The 17,368-nt window shown below is 46.3% G+C and overlaps 1 protein-coding gene across 1 annotated transcript in view; it reads left to right on the top strand.

Annotated features, from left to right (window-relative positions):
• LOC308172952 (testis-expressed protein 264-like) overlaps positions 1 to 17,368 on the top strand; it is a gene marked incomplete at its 5' end in the record, with an annotated part of 36,857 nt that overhangs the window by 12,912 nt on the left and 6,577 nt on the right. The window contains one exon of the mRNA XM_080547918.1: positions 7,982 to 8,150. Coding sequence (XP_080404044.1) covers positions 7,982 to 8,150 — 169 coding nt within the window. The remainder of the gene's footprint in view (positions 1 to 7,981; positions 8,151 to 17,368) is intronic.

The raw sequence follows: 17,368 nt of genomic DNA, 5'->3' as shown, positions 1-17,368 counted from the left end.
AAACGTATTTTTACAAGTGCTGACGTACTTATTGGAGACCTCACCAGAGAAAGAGAAAACATTTTTCAAACTTTTGAGGTGCGATATGGAAGCTTGATGGAGGTGGGTGCGTGTCATGTTTTTTTTTCAAAGTGCTGTGTTTTGATGCAGATAATTAGAGAGATAAGAAGTTGGAAACAAACTGCTCTGCTCCCTTTGATAACTCTCCTCATCCTCCTCCCGCCCTCTCTTGTTGCTATCTGTCTGGAAGGCTCCCAGCAAATGATCCATTACACGATGACTGCACACAGAAGTGAGATACGGGGGATAAAGGGATATAAAGTCAGTAATTACAGTTTGGAGCAAAGTGTTCCTCTCCCGGCGGTGGATTTGCATGTCGGTATTGCTGATACTCGTTTCACACAGCGGGGTGATTTCAGGCCACAGTCAGGAGGGCCTTGCTGCATGTTTTGCGGCCTGAATTGCCACCTGCGGTCACATCATTCTCCATGGTTCACACTGCGGTCACCCCCTCCTCCATGGGTCACACCCTTCTCCATGGCTCACATCCTCCTCCATGGGTCACCTCCTCCTCCATGGGTCACATCCTCCTCCATGGGTCACACAAGCCTTCTCCATGGGTCACCTCCTCCTCCATGGGTCACATCCTCCTCCATGGGTCACACAAGCCTTCTCCATGGTTCACATCCTTCTCCATGGTTCACATCCTTCTCCATGGGTCACACAAGCCTTCTCCATGGGTCACTCAAGGCTTCTCCATGGGTCACACAAGGCTTCTCCATGGGTCACTCAAGGCTTCTCCATGGGTCACTCAAGGCTTCTCCATGGGTCACTCAAGGCTTCTCCATGGGTCACTCAAGGCTTCTCCATGGGTCACACAAGGCTTCTCCATGGGTCACTCAAGGCTTCTCCATGGGTCACTCAAGGCTTCTCCATGGGTCACTCAAGGCTTCTCCATGGGTCACTCAAGGCTTCTCCATGGGGTCACTCAAGGCTTCTCCATGGGTCACTCAAGGCTTCTCCATGGGGTCACTCAAGGCTTCTCCATGGGGTCACACAAGGCTTCTCCATGGGTCACACCCTCCTGCATGGGTCACACAAGCCTTCTCCATGGTTCACACAAGCCTTCTCAATGGTTCACACAAGCCTTCTCCATGGTTCACACAAGCCTTCTCCATGGGGTCACACAAGCCTTCTCCATGGTTCACACCCTTCTGCATGGGTCACACAAGCCAGGATTCAGACTTAGATGAATGTCTCTGGTCTGCATGGTTTGGCCTATGGGCCCTGACCCTGGGCTTCAGACCACGTTTAAGGCTAGTGCTAGTGTTGTCTGGTAGCCTAGCGTGTCCACACTCCTGTCTATATAGGAATTAGCATTTTGCTAGCATGCTAGTATGCGAAATACGCTGCATCACCGCTCTGGTGATTAGGCTAGCTGTCAGTTTTGGTGAATGGCTTTCTGTTTTTAGTTTTTTTTTGGGGGGGGGGGTCATTTATATCAGCCTGATTGAATCATCGTATTCATTTAGACGGCGATGACTTAGGCTAGGAGAGGACTGTCGGGAGAGATAAGAAAGGAAGCTTTTTCTCACACGTTGCTCATGAGACGACGTCACAGCTCAATAAGGAGAGCTTCCTCCCGTTACGATGTGTGAGTGTTGACACTGGAGCTGGGTTTGATCTTCAAATAGGTCGGCTTTCTCACACAGAACAGACAGCGCTCACGGTGGCAGTGGCTCAGCTGCACTGATTATCCTACTTCCTCCTGAGAGGGGAAAACGAGGTGAAAGTGATGAGACCAGTTATTCAGCAGCACAGGAGAGACACTCATCTGTTTAACTCACAAAAAAATTTGAAGAAAAAGAAGAAAAAAAAGCTTCTTGAATTATGAAGGAAGAGGTTACATAACATTGTAGTAAAGTTATAGCACAGCTGGAGACTTTGCAACCGGAGACATTTTGGGAGCACATGAGAACACGATTAAGGGTAGGCCTCCAGTGTGTGAATATGTATGAATGTGGCTCTGGAGGAATTGTATGTCCCCATTGTTATGTTTGTTGCTCTGTTCTATAACAAACTAGGCGTAGGTTTAAGTCTTCTTTTAATTCCCAAATGCCAACTTGCCAGTTAGGCAAGTGCCCTAATATGGGAGTGGAGGGCCATGGGCATGAATATGTTTCAGTGGAGACTGGTGGAGGTAGAAATCAGAGGATGGAGTCATTGTAATGCGATGGAATGAATGGAACATGTGTACGACAGGTACAACATTCACGTATCTGCGACTACTGCGCGTGCTCAACTCTCCCGGTGCATACTGGGAACTGGAGTCCTAAGGTTATAAACACGTAACACCACACCCATCAAACATATGTGCGGTACATGTTTGTGTCACATCGGGTGTCTGTTCACCTGTATGTGTGATAGTGATATCCTGCCCCCCGGCGGCTGTGGCTCAGGAGGTAGAGCCAGCTTCTAATGATCACAAAGTCGGCGGTTCGATCCCCGGCTCCTCCTGTCCATGTGTCGAGGTGTCCTTGGGCCCGACACCAAACCCAAAATTGCTCCCAGTGAGTGGGCCGGCGCCTTGCATGGTAGCTTGCTGCCATTGGTGTGTGAATGTGTGTGTGAATGGGTGAATGAGAGGCCATTGTAAATCAGGTGCTATATAAGTCCGTCTATATTAGTCAGTCTATATAAGTCAGTCTGTATAAGTCAGTCAATAAGTAATCTATATAAGTCAGTGTATGTGTGTGTGTATCTGTGTGTGTGTGTGGGGGGGGGAGGCAGGGCAGTGATGTGATGTGTGAGAATGACCCATATGACTAAGGGTATAGCTAGGTGCAAACGATATCAGATCATCGCCGTTTCAGCCAAATCCGGCACCGTGTAGCCTAGGTCTAATATCATGCTGCTGTGAGGACGCTGCCTCCTCTGCCTCCTCCACCCTGCACATGAGAGCACATTTCAATCCCAGCAGCATCAGTCAGTCGGTCGGTCAGTCTGATTGAAGCTGCCAGACACAGACGCATGTTAACATGTTAAGTGGAAGCAAGTTGACTCCCGGGGGGGCGGAAATGGGATCGCCTCCAAATTAAGAGAGACAGGGCGCAGGGGGTCGGAATGCTCAGGGCGCAGGGGGTCGGAATGCTCAGGGCGCAGGGGGTCGGAATGCTCAGGGCGCAGCGGGGTTGGAATCGCTCGGGGGAGGAAGACGAAGAAGAAAAAAGAAAAAGAAAACAACAGAGGGGAAATCGAACATCCTCTCGCCGCAATAATAATTTAAAAAAGACTTTCGTGCTTTTGATTATGACAGGCGAGTTAATCTGTTTTTCTGCTTTTATTATTTATTTATTTAACCGGTGGCGGGCGGGCGGGCGGAGGGGAGAGTGAGATACGGAAGACGACGGCACGTCAAAGCGGGAACGGATCCTACCCGGAGACAACGGAGACGCTGATCTATTTGTCATTGGTTAATAATGCATGTGGGTGGTAACGTCTTTTCTGTGGAGCTGTCAGACACTCCGAAGCCGTAATGATGTGGTGGATTGCAGGAGGAAATCGAACAGCCAGGGCTGCTGGTGTGCTGCGAAAAACTCTTAATGTGGGATGTTTGCCATCCATTATTCATATGCTTTTACTTAATTATTATATGCTTAATAATTCAGTGTTATACAGTATGTGGGGCATAAAACACATTTACTGCTGAGATGTAGTGTGGCTGGGCGGCGAACATGTCACTCTCAACATATCTCTCAACATATCTCGTGGTAAGAGAGGGGGTAAAATGATGGGTTTCTCTCCCTCTCTCTCATTCTCTCTCTCTCATTCTCTCTCTCCCTCTCTCTTTCTCTCCCACTCGTTCTCCCATGTACTATTGAAAGACCTGTATTGTCATCAAACATGTCACTCTCGACATATCTCATGGTAAGAGAGGGATTGATGGATTTTCTCTCTTTCTCTTTCTTAATGGATTTGTCACACTGCAGCTTGCTACTGATACTGTAACTGCACACTGCACACTCATTACATCTGAAAACATACGTTCTAAAGAACCTGCCCCCCCCCCTCTCTCTCTCTATTTCTCTCTCTCTCCCCCACTCTTTCTCTCATGTACTATTGAAAGACCTGTATTGTCATCAAACATGTCGCTCTCAACATATCTCATGGTAAGAGAGGGATTGATGGATTTTCTCTCGTTCTCTTTCTTTCCCTCTCTTTCTCATGTACTAAGTCCTGTATGGGCAGCAAACATGTCAGGCACTCTCAACATAATCTCATGCCGGGAGAGGAATTGTTGATTTGCTCGCCTCTCTCTCTCTCATTTACTACTAAAAGTCCTGTATGGGCAGCAGCAAACATGATTCATTATCATAAGTGTATATATTGTGTGTGTGTTGTAGCTTGAAGCTATGGATGTCTATGGAGTTAATTACATTCTCAAGGTAACATCTTTGTAATCTTTCATATCATATCATCTTTATCAGTCAAAGCTAAAGCAAGCACAGAGACACAGCCAGTGCAATTCCAGGCTTTTCTTGTAGCTTTAGAGGGGATTTGGAATGACATTTAACAAAATGGTCACAAGAATTTCTACAAATCACCTCAACTATCTGTTGGTCTGTGCTTGATAAACCACTATAGGTCATGCTATTTCTATTCCGCCTTTCTATTCCGTCTATTCCGTGAACCCTTTGTACTTTTGTGTTCTTTTAAATGTCGTTGTACCTGTTACAATGACAATAAAGATCATTCATTCATTCGTGAATTATTTTATTTTCTAAGGATCCTGATCCAAGGGTTTTGCATGATGGCCTAGGTTCAGCGACACCATACATCAGTGTATTTTATGTTATGTTGTACAACGTGTCACAGGTCCCGTTGTTTAACTCTACCGCACTTGAAAGGACGTCATCAGTTTTTTCCCCTCTGCCATAAGGACTCTCAACACCTGACTCACTGCCTGCACTGTATAAATTGTAAATTGTAAATATGTTCTGTCTTGTCTTGTGGTTATGTGTGTTTTGTCCATGTAATAGTCATGTACAATGTGTGTATGTTTTTTGACACTGCTTTTGAGCTGTACCGACAACAAATTCCACCCGTCGTGTGGTCATTAAACTATTCATTCATTCATTCATTCATCTACAGAGGGGGATGTCTATTCATAAGCAGATTCCAGGACACTCCAACCTGGCAACACAGGCTAGAACTGACATGACTGTGCCAGCAGACGATGACGTCTGTGTAATAGGTCACTTTGATGTATTTCATCGATACTGCTGTTGTTTTCAGCCCAATCCATCAAATCAAGTCCAACTTTATTTATAGACCACATTTCACCCACGGATGCTAACACAATGCACTTTACAAGAATAGGGATGCGATTAATTGAAAGACAACGACAGGAAGCAGGAGGATGAGTAGTAGAACAGTCGTGGGAGTTTAAAAACGGTAAAAATCAGAAATCAAGTGAGGGCTATAGAGAGACATGTCAGTGCATGTCAGATACTTACCTCAGCCTGTCACAATGGCTCCATAGTAAGCATCATTTATGCACTACAGGAGTGTCTCTTGTGTTGAGAGGAGAAATGGCACCCCGCGTTCCCTTCCGTGTCCTCAGCATCCCCACGCTGTAAAAGTTTCCTGATTTGTGCAAAGGCAGCACACATCCAACGCTTGGGAATGGGCACCGGTTTTTAGTGGCTTTGACGAATGGAGCTGTCAGTAATTTATTTGCAGTTTGGCTGCTTTTGACACTTTTTTTTTTCTCCTCTCACTAGCTCTCTCACTTTCAATCACTTCCTCCATTCCTCTTTCCCTCTCCCTTTCCCTGACACCCTTTCCCGTGGAGACAGCTGTGTGTGTGTGTGTGTGTGTGTGTGTGTGTGTGTGTGTGTGTGTGTGTGTGTGTGTGTGCAGCATATCGTCTTTTCTAGTCGCTTTTTTCCTGCTGCTCATTATCTGAGCAGGTTCAAGAAGAATGTTGTTGTCATTTGCATACGCGGTACCCTGGGGGTTTGGGGTGGGGGGGGGGGGCTTCATGTGCAAGCAGGTGATTCATACCTGGGGGACGTACTACATACACCTATTTTGCAGATGATTAGATTAAAACCAATATATCACAAGCCCCTTTTAAACAACCGCCCAATAGAAAAGGAGTACAGGAAGCACAAGCCCAGGCCCAGGCCTGCCCCCTCCCCCCCTCCACACCCTCTCCTCTTCCCTCTCTGCTCGTCACAACCAAAACAACACAACACACCACATCCTACACTCACAGTGTCTTACCTTCTTCCACTGCGGCTTCTTTACTTTACAGTCTGCTGCACATGTCCGTACGTGACCCAAACTGTCTCAAGGTGAAACCCGCAAACCGGCGGCTCTTTGATCACCGCGGTACGCTCAATAAAGTCTAACGGCGGTCTGGTTGTCAAGGTGAGGGGGGGCCTGCTGCTGCTGTTGTTTCTCTCACGCCTCACGCTAGGTCGAGTCACTTAATGAAACCCCATTTGTAAAACATTGGCGTGGCTTCGTCTAATCTCACAGCTGGGAGTCACGGAGAGCTGACATTTTGGCTTTTCTTTTTCACGGTGGTTCTGTCTGCACACACGTAGTTATCGGGGAGGCCAGCGGTGGTGGTGGATCCTCCTGTGTCACTCCGGTCCTCAGCCCCCCTCTGTCTGTCCGGGCTGACTGGATGAGCCTACCGGGCCGTACACCACGACGACACACATTACAGCGCTCTGCCCCGCTCGCTTCCCGCTTTTGGATTAATAGAGTAGTCACTTTGCCTGAGTCTTTTCGGCATGAAAGCGTACCGTAGCGCAATTATGCAAGCCTAATGTTCTCTTTAGGGTAAATGTGGTATAATATTTATACACTCTCCGCTTTCATCACACACCCCAGGAGAGTTGAGATATAGACATACCGTATACAGTTAGGGTCTCTGGAAATGGAATGGTAATGCACTGGCTTGTGGGGGGTGGGGGTGGGGGTGGGGGTGGGGGTGTGTATTCCCATAAATTCATATTCATGTGTCAGACACACAAAGTGTGATGTCAGCGTACTGGGAGAATTCTCACATTGCTCTCTGATCCCCGTCTGTATCTGCATAACACACACGGCACACGGGGCTTCCCGAGTGCTCTTTTACATAAGAGATGCTGAGCAGTTCGGTTAAAGTTTTATGAAATTAGGATGGAGGTGATGGAGGTGTGTGTGTGTGAGTGTGTGTGTGTGTGTGTGTGTGTGTGTGCGTGCGTGCGTGTGCGCGCGTGTGCGTGTGCGTGAGTGTGAGTGTGAGTGTGAGTGTGAGTGTGAGTGTGTGTGTGTGTGTGTGTGCGTGTGTGTGCGTGTGCGCGTGCGTGTGCGCGCGTGTGTGTGAGTGTGAGTGTGAGTGTGAGTGAGAGTATGAGTATGAGTGTGAGTGTGAGTGTGTGTGTGTGTATGTTTGAGTATGAGTGTGAGTGTGTGTGTGTGTGTGAGTATGAGTGTGAGTGTGTGTGTGTGTGTGTATGTTTGAGTATGAGTGTGAGTGTGTGTGTGTGTGTGCGCGTGCGCGCGTATGTGTGTGTGTGAGAGATAAAGTGTGCATGGGAAGAGAGGTGATTTCATAGTTAAACCGATTTAACTATAAAAGACCGAAGTCCTAATGTCTCTCCAGCTCTGTTTGTCTCTGGGGGAAATGGCCAAACGGCCAAACTCTTGACATTATGACAGACAACGCTTACTGGACAAGGGCCTGGCTTTATAGTAGTCAGTAGTAGCCTCTCTTCAGAGTAACTGACCCGACACTGTTGACATAATTGCTTTTTGAACACGGGGGTATTGAGTTTTACAAAGCTGTGGCGGGGAGATAAAGACAAATGGGGCGCTTGTAAACGTGTGGAACAGTCTTGACAGTCGCTCTCTCTCTCTCTTTTCTCTCTCTTTCTCTCTCTTTCTCTCTCTTTCTCTCTCTCCTTGCCTTTCTCTCTCACAGGACAGGGATCTGCTTGCGAGCCCGTATATTGAGATCTATAAAGGGGAGCTGATCCACTACATGGGCCCGCTGTCTCGCTGGCTGGAGTTCTTTGTGCCCGAGATGAGAGAGGAGGCCAAGAAGCTGAAGGAAGCTGTGGAAGAGGAGGACAGAGGAACGGACGTGACAGGTAAGCCCCTCCTTCGCCTGTCCCATACTGACCCCACCTGCTGACCCCACTACCTACCTGAAGTAGTCTTCACCACTACCTACCTACTTCACTACCTGAAGTAATGGGCTATAGCAAGTAAACCACCCCACCACCACCACCCCACCTCCACCACCATCACCACCCCACCACCACCATTACCACCATCAGCACCACTGTCACCATCACCAGTATCACCATTATCACCACGGTTATTTTGATAAACTGGCCACATTTTGGGAATATACATGGTTACTTTCTCACCTGAAAACATATTAAAACTTCATAAAATGACATGTTAACACTTGTACAGCCGAAACACCAAAATACCAATAGCCAAAAAAACAGTTTTAAGCCCATGGAGGGCTGCTGCCGGCCGGTGCGAAATGCATTCTGGGATACTTATGAGTATAATTATACCTACTGATGAGATGCATACTTAAGTGTGAACGGTCGGCTGGTATTGGCATACTTATTATGAATTTAGTAGGCAGTATGTAGTATATACTTATTGAGTATGCAGTATGCAGTATGCTAGTATGCCATTTTGAACACAGCCCTTGGTTGACTAAGAGGTTTGTTCCAGTAACTTCATCCTGAGGGAGGTGAGATTGAGCGAGTTTGCAGAGAGACCTCTCTCTGTCCAGGCTGCAGGCTGTGTGGGTTTTGTGAGACATAAACGACATCGGCCTCTGAGAGCAAAGATGTGGCGGTTTGTTTGTTTGTTTGTTTCAGGAGCGTCACCCCACTCCCCTTACCGCCTTGATCCCATCGTATGGCTGATATACGAGGCCGGGTAATTGTCCTGTCACTGCTAGTATGTTCCTCCAAGCGCGATGTTGTTTTAGAACTGCTGTTACTTTTTTCAACTTGACAGAGCCTTCCTGATAGCACAGTCCCTATTGACTTTGTCTTAACACAAATCGTTTTCTAAAGAAAGCGTGCGGCGTGGTGTGGTGACGAGGTGCCTGAGTGGGTTGAGGTACTCGGACCGAGATGAGGTGGCCGAGGGGGGGGGGACGCGAGGATACTGAAGCACCTCTGAAACCCCCCTGGTACGCATCCCCCGTATAAACACGGTAAAAAAAAACAATCAATGGATATAGACTACCGTATTTTCCGCCCTATAAGGCGCACCGGAGTATAAGGCGCACCTTCAATGAATGGCCTATTTTAGAAATGTTTTCATATACAAGGCGCACCGGCTTATAAGGCGCACCGGCTTATAAGGCGCATAGAATAGATACTGCAGTCAAACGTTTGACTGGGGTTGCGTTACGCCCAAGCTCCACCTACTGCGTTGCGTCACCTCTCCATCGGTGTTGTGTCAACTTCCCGTTGTCCAAGCTCCACCTGAGCGTTGTCACCATCAACGTTCTACCTGCTCCACTGTCAAAAATATATATTTTTCCACCTCAAGTATCAGCCGTTCGTCATCCATTTTTGCAACAAGCGTCAAGGACCTGCGGTGATTCACAGCTGACTCGCGTGAATAGCAATTCGCAATAGCTGCAACCACGAGATATAGAGTAGTTAGCTACAAGCATTTTCAATCTGCTATTATCTCTATTAGTGGATTAACCGCTGTGGTGATTTAACAGCTGATAAAAATACATCAAGTAGACTACAAACAGAGCAAAACAACACCAGAAAACAACCAATAGGCTATACAATTATAACCAACAACCAATATGTGACAGCTCCTGGTGAAATGTGCAACGTACTTTTTCAGTTTTTACACATGCTTAAACTGCAGATTGTAAGCTTTCAAATGATGTGTCATACATTCAAATCAGAGAAAGATTGAACACGACAGGCGTGTTCTGACCAAACCACAACAAACGCTGCTAGCGGCTAACAGCTAACAAAACACATCGCTACGAAGGTCTAAACTGTATTTTAATAACATGACAACATACTGGGAGAACATCGACATGCTAAAAACACATAACTACACATAACTAGATGAACACACAGTTCTTGCTTTTGAACACGAGCTAAAACGAAAGTATGTTTACAAATCAACCCTCCCTTACCGGTAGCCTCCGGCAAACGAGAATAATGAATCCAATACACAAATGATAAGTGTTTAGTGATCGTTAAACTGTTGTTTATTATATCGAGTGGGTACTTTAAAACTTCAAGTTGAAAGCACCAAGAATCTCACTTTGTTCCCTCGGAAACTCTGTTTAGTCTTCTTTACTCTTGTGGTGTGGGACTGTGAGTAAGCACAACACCGGTGTTTACTGATTACCGTAATGCTGCAAGCGGTGTGAGTGTCCGAATTGAACAGTTGGGTGAGTACGGCATCCATTCAGAGCACATGATAGAATAACAATAGCATGTAGTGCCGAGAGACGGGAGTCGGAGGCGGCGTATTAAATGTCACAGCTAGACGTTTATTGACAGACATGAACCAGTTGTTATCACACACTTAAAACAGGAACTAAAACTCAGTACCACCCACTTAACCCTCCGTACGGAACAATACTCCCAACTATTAGTTCCGGGGGTGAATTATGTTAACCCACCACAAGCATAGCATTCGCGGAGATTCCAAGATGGCGGCCGTCGTTTACTGATTACCGTAATGCTGCAAGCGGTGCGGCTTTGTAGTTTACCAGTCGTACTGAAACATTGTATTATTATTAAAAAAAAAATATTGGTCATGTAATTTTTACATTTTGATCCATATATAAGGCGCACCGGGTTATAAGGCGCACTGTCGTTTTTTTTTTTTTTTTGGGACTTTTAAGTGCGCCTTATAGGGCGGAAAATACGGTACATGACTTTGGTTATCTGATGCCCTGATGCTTCGAGGTTGTGGTTGTTATCTTCCATTCCCTTTGTTGCTCGCTTTCTTTCGCGATGACACGTGGCTGTATTGACCCCCCCCCCCCCCCCCCCCCCCCCCCTCGGTTACCATGGAGAATCGGTGCTCTGAGGCGGAGACGGCGGGCATGGTGGAGAGGGCACTGCCAATCTGTTAATGACAACGACACGTTGGGCGCAAAGGCGCGGACACCACAGGCGCTCGGGGACTTATTGCTGTTCACAGCTTTGGATTGATTTGTCAACACCCCCGGATCCAGACAAAGGGGGGGGGGGGGGGTTTGAGTGATTGAGACAAAGAGAGTGTTTTGCCGCTCGAATTTCGGATGGGGGAAAAAGTATATATATATTTTTTGCCATGCAATGCTGGGAAAAGAATCCACCATCGCATTGGATTTTGTTCGCGCATAATCTCAAGCCTAATGAAGGGGCGACCACATTCATTGTCTTCAAGGGGGATTCAGCCTATTTTCATTGTCAAGATAAATTATCATCTAACTCCTCATTGGCCAGTAGGGAAAGCCCCCCCCCCCACCCCTGCAAGCTCAGAATGCCCCCCTGGGGAGTGGTACCGCCCCCTTTGAGAAACAGTGATCGAGTACATTCACAGGATACTTTATTAGGAACACTATACTAATACTGGCTTAGGGCCTCCCTTTGCTCTCGAAATAGCCTCAATTCTTCGTGGCATTGATTCCAGAATATGTTGGAAACATTCCTTTGAGATTCTGGTCCAGGATGACATGATTGCATCATCATCATTGCAATTCCTGCAGATTTTTCCGGTGCACTTTCAAGCAGTGAATCTCCCGTTCTACCACCTCCCAAAAGGTGTTGGATTCCATTCCGGTGACTGGGAAGGACACTGAACTCATTGTCATGTTCTTGAATCCAGTTTGAGACAACTTTTACTTTGTGACATCGTGACGTTAGAATTATTAAGGTTCTATCTCCATTTTTGGTCAAAATTGAGTTTTTTACATAATCTGATCCATTAGGTGTTTATTAATGCCTGTGTGGTGTTATTTTTAAAATGTTGACATTTTTGAGTTAGTAATTCATAAAATACAAAGGTTCCATTCACAAAACATAATGGAATGTAAAAACTTTGACGCTCAATATCTCTGAACTGCCCTAAACGGAGATAGAACCTTATCATTCTAAGCTCACAACATGGTGTATTATCATGCTGGAAGTAGCCATTAGAAGATGGGTACATTGTGGCCATGAAGGAATGCACATGGTCAGCAACAATACTGAAATAGGCCGTGGCATTCAAGCATTCGACTGGTATTAACGGGCCCAAAGTGTGCCACGAAAACATTCCCCACACCATTACGCCACCTGAATGAAGGTGTACAGGTGTTCTTAATAAAGTGTTCGGTGAGTGTATATAGCCGCTACTACACTTAGGCGATTTTGGCATGCAATTTGAACAATGCTAACTTGGAATTGGAGTTGAAATAGAGTTGGAACCCTGTCTATTAGAGAACCATGTCTATTAGAGAACCCTGTCTATTAGAGAACTCTGTCTATTAGAGAACCCTGTCTATTAGAACCCTGTCTATTAGAACCCTGTCTATTAGAACCCTGTCTATTAGAACCCTGTCTATTAGAACCCTGTCTATTAGAACCCTGTCTATTAGAACCCTGTCTATTAGAACCCTGTCTATTAGAACCCTGTCTATTAGAGAACCCTGTCTATTAGAGAACCCTGTCTATTAGAACCCTGTCTATTAGAACCATGTCTATTAGAACCCTGTCTATTAGAACCCTGTCTATTAGAACCCTGTCTATTAGAACACTGTCTATTAGAACCCTGTCTATTAGAACCCTGTCTATTAGAACCCTGTCTGTTAGAGAACCCTGTCTATTAGAACCCTGTCTATTAGAACCCTGTCTATTAGAACCCTGTCTATTAGAGAACCCTGTCTATTAGAACCCTGTCTATTAGAACCCTGTCTGTTAGAACCCTGTCTATTAGAACCCTGTCTATTAGAACCCTGTCTATTAGAGAACCCTGTCTATTAGAACCCTGTCTATTAGAACCCTGTCTATTAGAGCAAAGCAACGTGAAGAACAGACAGGGATGCAAACTGGTGAGGGCCCAAAAAGGTGACAAAATGTTATTTAGCCTGAAAACAAAGAACATTTATGATAATTGTTGACCTATTCTGAGGTGGAAACGGCTAAAACGGCTAAAAGGTGACAAGTTTGCACCCCTGACAGAGACCCGAGAAGCTTTCACTACTGGCCTATGTATGAGGTCAACTCAGGGTAACTCTCTCTCTCTCTCTCTCTCTCCCTCCCTCCTCATTCTGTTTTCTCTCTGTCTCGCACACTCTGTGGCCAGTGGCCTGACATATGGAATTTTCACCAACCTCACCCAATCAGAATTGCTTTAATAATCAATCTGTCAATCCTTCAGCAAATCTTGTTGAAGCATGCACTTTCTATAGCAGTCAACCTTTATACAACACTGTTCTGCAATGTGTGTGTGAGACTGTGTAGGTACATTGTGTGCGTGTGTGTGTGTGTGTGTGTGTGTGTGTGTGTGTGTGTTTGTGTGTGTGTCCGCATGTGTGTGCGTGTGTCCGCGTGTGTCCGCGTGTGTATGTGTGTCTGAGAGTGTGTACGTGCCTGTTTGTGTGCAGAGAGACTATAGATTTACATTTGAGATGGTGAGGGAGGGGGGGAGGGAGGGAGCGCTCCTGGAGTTCTTGACATGGGGGATCTCTTTTAATGAGAAACGGATCAATCAATGCTTCTAAACTGTGTCTGAGAGGCCTGTGCTGGAAATCACGAGTGTGTGGGCTGGGTGGGTGGAGTTGTTCAGGTGGGGGTGGGTGTGTGGGGTTGGTCAGGTGGGGGTGGGTGTGTGGGGTGGGTGGGGTTGGTCAGGTGGGGGTGGGTGTGTGGGGTGGGTGGGGTTGGTCAGGTGGGGGTGGGTGTGTGGGGTGGGTGGGGTTGGTCAGGTGGGGGTGGGTGTGTGGGGTGGGTGGGGTTAGTCAGGTGGGGGTGGGTGTGTGGGGTTGGTCAGGTGGGGGTGGGTGTGTGGGGTGTGTGGGGTTGGTCAGGTGGGGGTGGGTGTGTGGGGTGGGTGGGGTTGGTCAGGTGGGGGTGGGTGTGTGGGGTGGGTGGGGTTGGTCAGGTGGGGGTGGGTGTGTGGGGTGGGTGGGGTTAGTCAGGTGGGGGTGGGTGTGCCTGGGAGTTGGCCTATCTACACAACGCGCTGCGGCCCTGGAACGTCCGTACAACGTCTCTCTCTCTCTCTAGAGACATGAAAAGATCACTCGAGCTGTCTTCGCATTTAACACGAGAACAGCCATGGGTGGGGTCATTTAACACTAGAACAGCCATGGGTGGGGTCATTTAACACTAGAACAGCCATGGGTGGGGTCATTTAACACTAGAACAGCCATGGGTGGGGTCATGTGACCAAGTGAGTAAAAAAAATGTATACCTTTGCACTCAATCAAGTTTCAGGACCCTCCTTTCATGACTTCCTAGATATGTGCGTTCTACCACCCAGTATTCTTACATTTTCAAATATCAGGATAAGCTAGTATAAAGCTATTTTGCCGTTTGTCTGTGTAGCTAATTTACAAGACAGCTAACTAGTGGTTGTTGTGTGTAAGTAGCAGCTTCCCATTGTAAAGAATATGGTCATTTGACCCTGAGGCGGCTCTTATAGTAGGTAAAATAGGCACAGCTGTTCTAGCGTTAATCATCTGGCCATCACTGCTACGGCGTGTAAGTAAAAAGATGAGGAGAATGTGTTTTTCATGTTGCTACAGTTACACACGTTGATATCATTCTAATGTTCTCATTTAGGTTCTCAGGCAGGTGTAACACCTGCTCCTCCGGGGATCCATTCCACCAGGTGTGTCTTAGAGAGGATCTGCTTTTACATGTTCTCAGATCATCCGATTGCTCAATTAAGCTGTTTCCTGTGACACTGTCAAATGGTTTCCTATTTTATTATTAGAGCCACAAAATAACCATAGAAGTTGTCTCTTTAAGAGGCAATCTGGGATTCAGAACAACAGCGGTCTGGGGATGCACCAATCGCAGATTGCCCCTTTTAACAGTCGCTATAGTCCAGTCTTGGTGCACTCTTATTGGCTGTTGAGCTGAACGGGGGTCTAGGTTGATTATGGCCCGCCAGGAGTACAAAGAAAGAAGGGAAATGGTGTCATTATGCGCTCCTGTGTATTTATTTCTAATGGCTCTGTAATTACATGCCAATTACATGGTATCTTCTAGGCTGTGTGATTACATGGTGATTACATTGTGTAAAGACAGTGAAAAGGAGGGTAGAAGCTACAGCGAAAGAGTAATGAATTATCATGAATTACATCGACGTCTTGCAGATAAAGAGATGGTGAGAAGACCAAGAGTTGTTTGATAAGGATATTTAACACTGACCTGTCAATATTGCATGAGGAGACCATTGTGATGTCAGTGGTTCTGTGGTTTCCTACATTGTTTCCTACAGCGCCATTGAAGTTAAATACGGAAGCAGTATTGCAAATCTAAGGGTTTCTGTGTTTCCAATCAATAATCCTCATTAAAAATAATAAACACCACAGACCAATATCACAGACCCAGATTTTCATGATCAAAATCTAAAGTGTGTCTTTCAACATAATAACGCGTGCAGTTTATTACACCTGTAGGGAGGTTGAGTAGATGAAGGAATAGGTGGAATACAATTTCTTTCAGTTCTTCTATTTTCTTCATTTCCTGACACATTTTCCTCGCCCCCACCCCCCCCCCCCCTCCCCCCAAACTCCCAGCCTGCCTCCGTCTTGTCTATCTCTAATTACCTCCTGCTCTCCTCAAACGCTCTCCTCCGTTTGAATGCAGTTTTAAAGAACAGGAGCTTGATTCGGTGTTTAATAATCCCGGTGGGCCCAATTTAGCAACTAATTTTTAGGCAAATGCTATCTAAAAGACTTCCATGGCATGGTCAGCTCCGATTGGGGGGGAGCTTTGTCATAACTTATTTCTACTGAGGTTTTTTCAGGGTGGAAATAGTCCAGTTTTGTCAGAAGCGGGGGGGGGGGGGGGGGGGGCTCACCGCCAAATTATCTTTAAAAATACCAATTATTTCTCTAGCACAGATCCTCATTGAAAGCGCTGTACTACCTGGCATGGTCATTTCCTGCAGCATAACGAAGCTGTGATACAGAACAGGAAATAAACAGTATAATCACCACGGGCCTCGCTCAGACCTCCTTCTACTTATTGAGAAAACTCGAACTTTCCGTTACGTAACATCAGAAACCTCTGCTCTAATGATGGTCACTGCTTATTTTACGCTTGACTGTAATTCCCTTGTAGAACAGTCCAAAACTATTTTAGTTTGTTTTTTTTGTATGGACTTGCTGGCGGGTATTTTTTTTTTTTATTCCATGAATAATTATAGATGTGCTCTCTCTATAACCACAGACAAGCTCAGATCTGCTGACTGCCGGACCTGATAATTAGATTGGGTTTGCGATGGAGAGATCTGAATGGAAGGGAAGGGAAGGGAAGGGGGCCGGAAGGCTACTGTGGGGAGTTCAGGGACCCTGTGCGTTTATTGCACTCTAATCCCCTGTGAGACACACTCAGTGAAAACACACTCGGACGTGTGGATGAGGTTTGTTTTGGGGGGGTTTGAACCCAGGTCGGAAAATGGTGTTGTGCTCCTCTCATGGGACGGAAGACAGAGGAAGCTTTCTTCATCTTTCTTTAATGAGTTTCTTTCAAGTGCTGCTGGTATCAAGAATGATTCCCCTTCCATTGTGAACCGTGGGGTGTCTTCGGGACAGTGTTTGATACTGTATTTCAATTGCTCCCCTATTTTACACACCACCATAGTGTGACCCACATACTGAACTGTGCATGCGTAGCGTGATGAAGAACACTCAGGCTTTCAGAATGTGTAAAAAACAGAAACATGGTTACTGGTCCGCTGAACGCGACTGACCAGGGAAATCCGCCCGGGCAATTACCCTGGTCGAGACCGCGTATAATTCCATGCAATTTACCGGGTCGCTGTATGTCTAACGGAAGCCTGAACATTGCCTGGTCTGTCTCCTTTCACAGCTGTCCTGCATCGCGCAACCAGCAGCACATAAGAACTGCCCTAGACTCTGAATATCGCTACTGCTAAATATAATTCCACAACTGGACACTACTTAATTTCCAATCATAGTGGAGGTATGATATATGGCAGATATATACAGTATATATATCTGTGTGTGAAAGGGGCTTATGCTAGTATTGATTAGATGCAAATAGAGCCAGTGGTTTCTCTATGGGAGTTGATGGACAAGTTGATGGCCATTGGCAGTCACAATGCTGGAAGAATTACTTAT

Source organism: Nansenia antarctica, assembly GCF_963989245.1.
Source record: "Nansenia antarctica genome assembly, chromosome: 18".
NCBI classification, from domain to species: Eukaryota; Metazoa; Chordata; class Actinopteri; order Argentiniformes; family Microstomatidae; genus Nansenia; species Nansenia antarctica.
The sequence above is the reverse complement of the archived record's forward strand: the minus strand, read 5'-3'. Positions and strand labels throughout refer to the sequence as shown.